Raw genomic sequence first — 8,437 nt, 5'->3', positions numbered from 1 at the left:
TTATCCTTCCAGCTGTGACTACTCCCCCTTTTCTGAGAGAAAAAGGAAAGAAGGGATCCTGGGTCTTGGAGTTCAATTACGTGTTCTCTGTTTGGTGCCATCAGTGAGGCAAACATATTTAAACTACAATCTCACAAATGCAATGGCGTATCTAAAACGTTATCTTCACTTTGCGCATGACTGTTTCATCTCTTTCCGTTATTCGGGTATTCGGGCTGATGCAGGGGAAAGAAACACGGCCTTTTGAGTTATTACAAAAAAGTAATACAAAGGAGGGAAAAAATCACACTATTCGTTTAACGTTTGCACTATTGATTCTAAACTTATTTACGAGACGAGGATGGCTTGAATTAATTAATTTTGTTTCATGTTTTAATAAGAAATTAGAAATTACACTTCGTGAATGTAGTTCCAGACAATTTTAATAAAAGCGTATCTTGGTAACCAATGTGGCCACAGTGCTCACTCTCATTCCATACCCACAACACCTATCTCCAGTATAAAGGTACATCCACTATTGGTTTCTTGTTGTGCTATGATATGCTACTTTTTATACAATAAAACACCCTTTACCCACATTTCCAAGCACGCCCTTATGAAAATCACCTTCCTGCCAATCCTGGACTATGACAGAAAACAGGCTTGCCTCTAAAACTCCCTCAATAAACTAGATTAATGTAGCACATAAGGTTTGCTGCCAGTGCCCCTTTAAACCTTCAGCACTGTGATGACATCACACTTAACAACTCCGGTCAACTGGCCCATTGCCATGTACGAAACCAGACCAACTGGTAACCATTAATTCAGAAATCCCACCTGAAGTTAAAACTAATTGAAGGACGGAGACTGTACCATTCAGGTAAATATAGCACCTCTTGAAAGCCGTGTCTGCCAAAAACAATTTGTGCAGTTGTAATGCAGAAACAAAATATTGTATGCCAGGATTCAAGTATACAGCTCTGGAAAAAATCGAAAAGGAAGGTTTTGAGTGGGGAACAAAAGGGTTAAAATTAAGAGACCACTGCAAATCGAGCGCTTCTGTTCCTCTCTCAAAACTTTCCTTTTCAACCTTGTGGGAAAAATGTGCAGTGGTCTCTTAATTTTTTCCGGAAATATATATCTGTGGGGTTCCTCTATACATTCTTGTAAAAAAAAAAGGTTCCTCTATACATTCTTATCAAAATTATAGAAATTATAATTACTCTACCGTCCTGCCATTGCCAAGAATTCCAATAAAATGATGCAACCAACACCCACCAACAAAATAATGGTTATTAGAATGTCCTCAAAAGATCAGGAGGTTTTGTTATGTCTTATGGACATCCATTTGCTAGGACAATTCTTGAAAACATAAAGGAATTAACAAGTGTATTCGCCCTACATTGCTGATCAGTATGAGAAAGTGAAAAATGTAATACATTTTTTTATTCCATGTCATCCATTTTGTTTGCAACAAAGGAATATTGCAAGTCAACTATTGGCCCGGAATTCCAAACTCCAGGTTTGGGTCCAATGCAACAAAATGAAACTGTCTGAACAAGTATTGCGGTGGGAGAATCATGTTAAAGGTATGCATGCCATGGGCAGGGACTAGGACGTTTATCGGGTAAAACCCTTAGGTAAATTCTATTTAATGTAGTAGTACTCAGTGTTGTACTGATTACTGTTGGCTTGAATGTCGTTGAGAAATACTTTTCAGTTTCCTTTTCTGCTAAATAAAGGTGTATTAATGTATTGCTTTATACTTTTTATTCTGTGAAGTGGTAAGCATGCCTGAATATTAAATAGAGATTCTCAAATTACTCAAAGTACATTGTTAAGGACTGCATAACCTGCATGCCCTTCCCATAGAAATTATTACAATTTACCAATATGTAAAAAGAACAAGATTTATCATAAAAAGTGCCCAAATGTTTACTTCATACTTTTTAGCTTACATTTAAAACATCTTCTAGAAAACATGAACACCAGATCTGTGAAAATAGGTTTTACTTTTCACATTGGAAATAACTGCATTTAATCTATGTCACACTGATGATTACGGCCCATAGCAAACAGCATACAAACACAGGGCATGACACATTTTTAAACATGTTTATTAACAAAGTAATGAAACTAAACTGGAGAACCTTTCACACTAAGTCAATACTGTGGGAAAGAGGGGTCTATCTTCTGGGCCCAGGCCATCAGACCTCCAGAGATGTCCTTCACAGTAACAGAGTCCACTTCAGAGCCTGACATCTTCTCCAAGACCTGAACTGCCTTCTGAGAGTCATTACCCAGCTTGCAGATCACATACACTAAAGTAGGGAAACAGCTCACATTGAGTAACAGTAGCTTGATTTCCTGGTATCTCACAATGATTATGACAATTGACTACAGTTGGTTAAGCAAGACTAGGTGATTTGTGAGTTGAAGAAATTCAAACAAATTTTTAACTGATTCCTTGTTTGATCTTTAGCTAGATGCAGCACAGCTTTGCCACGGTTTTCTATTTTTTAATGTATTATGAACTTCATATTACTTGTCAAAGTCTCTTCTTTCACTGTTGAAATCGAAATCAGTTTGTTTATGCTTTAAGTAGGCAGAAAAGGAAATTCAACCAGCTCAGTAATAACAAAATATACACAGGCTTGCTGGAAATACACTCTGCTGAAATAAAGACCACGATGACTATTAAATACAAAGAGGCCGGCTGTTCACGGTATATTTCTGTGTTGGAAAAAGGATCACCTAGCAACTCCATCACCTTCCGTCATTGGCTGTCCAAAATAAGAAAATACCCCCGCAGAACAAAGCTACAGAGACTTAATTAGATCTCAAATGACTCCTCTTTTGTTCAGTGAATATGGAGCTGCTCTATATACCTAGCTACTCAGGAGCGACTGCACGTTGTGGTCTTCATAGCCACATGACCCATCGTCAGAACCGTTACCTGGGACCTGGGAATCACTTGACAGCTGCTCTTTCACTTGGCCGATTCTCTTCTTCAGCGCATGGATATGTTCGCTTTTCCTGTTCTCTAAACTGGAGAGAGGAATGTCTCGCAATGATATAAGGAAACTTTTGAAATTAATATGAGGACTGCTATGTTAAATCTAATCAGAAGCCACTAAGAAAGCACAATGAAGTCATTAATGGCAAAAAGTATTAATATCCTCCCCACTAACTCTATATCTTGCTAATGGTATATACAGCAGTTCTTTGTTAACTGATTGAAGAGCCCAAAGCCAGTAGAAGGATACTGAGGGAAGTAGGTAGGTGACATATATCCACCTCCACTAAAGGGCGTACATCCAACAGGAGATGAGCAGCCATGGTGTCTGCTATAGATTTATACTCCTAAAAATAGAAAGAATAAATAACAGTGGTCAGTGATGGTCACCTATAACACTATGTTAAAGACTTTTTAGTGTTTCAAGGTCTGACTATATCTATCTGAGGAGCAACAAAGATGACACAAACATAGGTTGAGTTACAATGGAGAATCGCTATTTTCTTTACCTAAAAGCATGGCAAAATAGGTAGCCTATTTTTAGTTGTGTAAGGTGGAGTACATTTTGTCACATTATTTCAATTATGAAAGAAAAACCATGTCAGACTCCAGGCTTTGCATAATCTCTATTATAGGCCAATCAATCATGATCTCCATCTGCTTCTCTGCCTCAATACTTTTGAAAGTTGTAATTTAGAAGAAACCCAAACAACCCCTAAACCACCGCCATTTCTGTCAGTGTCAACACAAAAAAGGACTTTATTCCTCTCTGTAGAAATGTACATTACAGTTTGAGTCATTTCCCCTTTGGGGTTGGGTCTGCTTTCAGATTTAATCTAGGTTTAGAATGCACACGAATCAGTGAATCAAATGTAATCATGCAACAATCATCATTATAAAACTGTAGCTCACAGACTGTACTTCACCTGTACTGTAACCCTTTGGTCTTTGGAAAGAAGGTTAAGTCTTCGACACTGAAAAATAAATCCAGAACATTTTGGTTAAATATTCAAAGCAAAGAACATTTCTTATTATTGCTGGAAAATCGTTATTTGCTTTTTTTAGTTGAGCAGAATTCAGAAAAGTCTTAAAACTTTCAACATACATATCTTGGACATTTCTCTGAATTATAGATAATGAAGGTTTTCTTCCTGGCCAAAACTTCCATGTGAGGCTTAGTAGCTAAGCCATTAAAGGTAAAGGATATTCACTTTGGGCATTTCAAGTTGGGACATAACTCCACTTCTTAAAAATGTGACAGCTTTTAGTCACAGAATCTGTAACATTTAAATCAAACTACTTTGATTGATTTAAATGGAAACTCAGTATATACGACAATGAGCCTCTTCTCAGTGACCACTGACCTTATCCGTTGCTGCAGATCCACAGAACTTCTCGTAGTCCACTAGATGTGTAACAGTGGGGTTCTGTCCACAGACAGCACAGCTGGCCTGCTTGGGGCGCAGCCGGATAGACCGGAACTTGGCGTCCTGAGCATCAAACATCAGTAGTTGTTGGCCACAAGAAGCTGTCACACACTGTGTCAAGGAAGAAGATCCTGTCTGACCAACAAAACATAACTACGCACATTAAACACTTTTGAAGTGGTCTTTGTATACCTAAAAAATTTACTTACATGCGTTCTGCAAATTCCCATAATGTTCTCTCTTTTAGTCAAGCTTTATCAGATGGGCCTATTTTTTTATCCAGTAAGCATTATGACTAGGCAGAAAATGCCATTTCATGTTATGCTAGCTAAGCTGTAATGGGGCAGATGAGTGGCTCGGGGAGCTTTCACTGGGACGGATACAGCCCTGACCTGAGGCGATCTTCAGGATTTCCAAAGCTTGGAAGCATCCCATGATCCCTGGCACTGAAACAAAAGAATTTTGAAACATAATCAAAAAATCTATGACCCTCTAAGTGTGAAGAAATGAATCAGGACAGGACTCACCAACTCCTAGTACACCTCCGTCAGAGCAGTTGGTCACCGTCTCTGGAGGTGGAGGCTTGGGGTACAGGCATCTGTAACAGGGCCCTCCACGGTAGTTGTACACAGTCAGCTGCAGACACAGACAGGGTAACTATGTGCTATGGATGAGGACCCAGTCAACATGTGGCATTGACAAGCATTGGATGTGACACTGATGTGAACCCAGCTATGAAGAGGCATCGCTCAAACGGGAAATCAATCACATTTATTTTATAAAGCCCTTTCTACTTAGTTTTTACGGACAACAGCCTGTCCTTACCTGGCCCTCCATTCTCAGGGCACTGGCGGATATTAGGGGCTTGCCACTGAGGACACAGGCATCATTCACCAGATATCGGGTGGGTACATTGTCTGAACAGTCAGCCACAATGTCATACATGAGGTGGATAATGTCAAGGAGTTCTTACCTCAGAAAGTCATAGTCCTGTGATAAATGTTTAACGGTTTTGGATTGGGTGGAACAGAAACCTTTACAACAGACAGTAAAATATCTTCCTTAACCCCACATGAGATGACATGAAGCCAAAGACAGATGAAGGATACTGTTGAATAAGCTGTAAGGCATTCTCCGGAGAAAGCTGGAGGTGGTAGGGAATGCATTCTACTGTGGAGTTCAACCTGTACACGTAAGAAATGAGTCACAAACCCATTGACATTTGTTTTAAAACACCCCACCCCTTAATGTTCTTTGTCTTTTCAAACATAAAGCCTTAACAGCTATTGCATTTGCATGAATGTACTGTAGGTTTATTCCAGATTTGTACTACACAGTTCATCTGAGATCAAGCTGTAGCTGTTTGGGTAAATGGCACCACCATGTGGCTATAGCTAATCACTGCACAGCAGCATGAACAATTGAAGGACCACAATCAGAGTTAACAAAAAATACAAGAACATAAACATGTTTTCAAGTATTTGTGGACAGTAAAGCAGGCCAACGTTTGGGATTATCAAAGCAGATAAACGTTTTTTTTTTGTATTTGTGGACAGTGAAAGCAGATAAAAGTAATTGAGTATATATTAAGAGTCAAAGGAACGCTAACAAAACCATGACACGTTTGTGACATTGTAGTAAATGTGCCAATGTGTGGGAGAGTTGCATTCCAGGGGCAGATAATCACAGTCTATATGTCAGTCTGACGCAGGACCCCAGAAGCCCTTTGTACCTTCTAACAGCATGGGCAGCAGACAGGGCCTTGGCCTGCCCCTGACTGTCCTCTCCATGGAGTACCTGTCTGTGCAGGTTACTCAGCTCCACCTCATCAAAGTCCAGCAGACCCACACGCCCTGGGGTCACACAGGGATTAACCCAGGTTATAACAGTGGACACAAACACCAGTATTCTGCTTATACAGGCAGTCCAATACAGATATTTTGTACTACTAACTGGACTTTTAAACAATCACATCCGATCTCTTCAGAGCTGATCTGACAGGTCACAAGAATAATTCATGGAAAAATATTGGTTTTGTGATGTTTAAAAATTATGCGATTCTCAAATCTCAATTTGTAGTGGCTTAAGAAAATTGGAAATCTATTTGGATGTACATTATTTTAATTACAGTCTGTTACTGAATGTGTAACTTCCTGAACTTTTTATCACCCAAATTTTTACCTACCGATTCCGGCTGCAGCCAGATACTGTGCCAGGGGGCAGCCTAGTCCTCCACACCCGATAATCAGCACTGATGTCTGGGAGAGGCTCAGCTGACCTGCAGGGAGTCCACCAATTGCAGATCTTATTGGACATGTCCAATAAGTGTTCAGTACTTTGCAACTAAACAAATGCCCTCACTTCAGAGCTTGGATGAGAGCTGTCATTATTACCTCTTACACCCAGCTCTGGTAGTAGAAGTTGTCTGCTGTAGCGCATGATATCTTCATTGGAAAGGGCTACCTTGGGTTTGAGAGGTGGAAGTGTTGCCACCTTCTCCTGCATCTGCATTTGTGTACTGCTCTGTTTTCAATGGAGAAAGGAAGCAAAGTGTATGTGGATTATTTAGTGGTTCCAGGCACTGTGGTTATTATAGAAAATATTTCTATACTTAGAAATATTCTTAGAAGTCTTACATTTCACCTCATATACACTGAACAGCTAGAAAGTCCGTTTATTTTTAGGCTAGGCATTGTTTTTCATCTGTTTTCAATTTCCACTAGTTGGCATTATTGTTGAACAACAAAAACAGACTTTGGTGTCTGTTTTAATACAAAATAACATTCAAACGATTTGAAGGCTACGCATAAGGCTCGCAATAATATCAATATAATAATATAAAAATCGGAACTATTACAGTTCACATACTAACGTTTTATGCTGCGTGTAAATAGGGAACGTGCCTATTGCGCTACAGCTTTCTGTTATTTTATGACCACGCTAGAGACATACCTTTTCTAATTTTGTCAGTTTGTTTTTCAATTCAACTATCTCCTTTTCTTTTTCCATGAGTTGTGCCTTTAAGCACGAAACATCTTCTGCCATTCTTACAATACTAAACTGCAAAGTAATTGAAAAAGTGTTTTAGAGATAATTGTTATTTTGTGTAGCAATGACAGACGAAACTCGGTACTTCCTGGTCTACAGAAGAGACCCACGTGGAATGAGACCACGTGCCAGTTATGGGTGCGTTCCAACGCCACGTTGAATCGAGTACCTCAATCCAAAGATTGCGTAGGACTGAATAGAGGTATAATTGCCGAGCGCAATAGGGGTCGTTAAGGTAAATGGGAGTTCCTGAACATCCTGTAATGTCCATAGACGGTTACCATTGGTCTTTGGCTGTTTCACTTAAAGGTTTTTTCATAACGGTTTATAACGAATAACGATACAGCCAGTCAGTGACAAAAAGATTGATAAGGGCTCACAGATAACAACCTAAATATTTGGTACTAGTTAACATGTTCGCTAAGAAAGCCTACCTACCAAATTCTTCATTTATTTAAGGCTGAACTGAGTGTAGCTAAGCTAACAAGCAGAATAAGCAGGTATGTGATGACTTTAGATCTGTTATATATAATATATGTTATGATGTGCAGTATAACTATTTTACTTTGCTCATATGAAGAGAATCTGGGAATTATCAGTGTGATTGTTGAGGAATTACACTTAAATGTTGAATCATATTTATATTTTAATATTTAGCAGACACGGTTATCCAGAGTGACTTGTAGTAGTGTAGTAGGGGTAGGGAGAAAACGTTATTATTTGAATAACATGGTGCTTAATTAATCACAATACTAAATTCTTCTTTTTCAGGTTTTGATATATACTGAGAATTCAGGAAGTATTCAGACACCTTCACTTTTTCAACCTTTTGTTATAAACCCAAGGATTGTTATATAATGTAATCCAGGTCAAAAGCAGGACAAGATGGACAGGGACAGGGACAATCCAGGGGGGAGGAATGGTCAGCAGAGTGGCAGCTGGAATCGTCAAGTATCATCTTGATCTG

The 8,437-nt window shown here is 39.1% G+C and overlaps 1 protein-coding gene across 1 annotated transcript; it reads right to left on the bottom strand.

Moving 5' to 3' along the window:
• Nucleotides 1-2,079: 2,079 nt before the first annotated feature.
• On the bottom strand, nt 2,080-7,506 carry mocs3 (molybdenum cofactor synthesis 3). Its single transcript, XM_010879195.4, has 13 exons — nt 7,375-7,506; nt 6,816-6,945; nt 6,608-6,700; nt 6,155-6,275; nt 5,532-5,606; nt 5,248-5,365; nt 4,950-5,058; nt 4,806-4,868; nt 4,360-4,523; nt 3,922-3,969; nt 3,246-3,342; nt 2,936-3,043; nt 2,080-2,300 (listed from the first exon to the last, which is right to left on the bottom strand). The coding sequence occupies exons 1-13, from the start codon at nt 7,465-7,467 to the stop codon at nt 2,143-2,145; spliced, it is 1,377 nt and encodes a 458-aa protein (XP_010877497.2). The 5' UTR covers nt 7,468-7,506; the 3' UTR covers nt 2,080-2,142.
• Nucleotides 7,507-8,437: the final 931 nt, after the last annotated feature.

The sequence above is a fragment of the Esox lucius genome, chromosome 15 (genome assembly GCF_011004845.1).
Source record: "Esox lucius isolate fEsoLuc1 chromosome 15, fEsoLuc1.pri, whole genome shotgun sequence".
Lineage (NCBI taxonomy): Eukaryota > Metazoa > Chordata > Actinopteri > Esociformes > Esocidae > Esox > Esox lucius.
This window is presented reverse-complemented; position numbering and strand designations above follow the sequence as displayed.

Bases quoted from the DNA above. Each gene is read 5' to 3' on its own strand.
- mocs3 (XM_010879195.4), bottom strand. From the start codon at position 7,467: ATGGCAGAAGATGTTTCGTGCTTAAAGGCACAACTCATGGAAAAAGAA. The intron at 5,059-5,247 runs GTAAGGACAGGC...CTGTGTCTGCAG, and splicing joins CCCTGAGAATGGAGGGCCAG to CTGACTGTGTACAACTACCG. The intron at 4,869-4,949 runs GTGAGTCCTGTC...CTTTTGTTTCAG, and splicing joins CGGAGGTGTACTAGGAGTTG to TGCCAGGGATCATGGGATGC.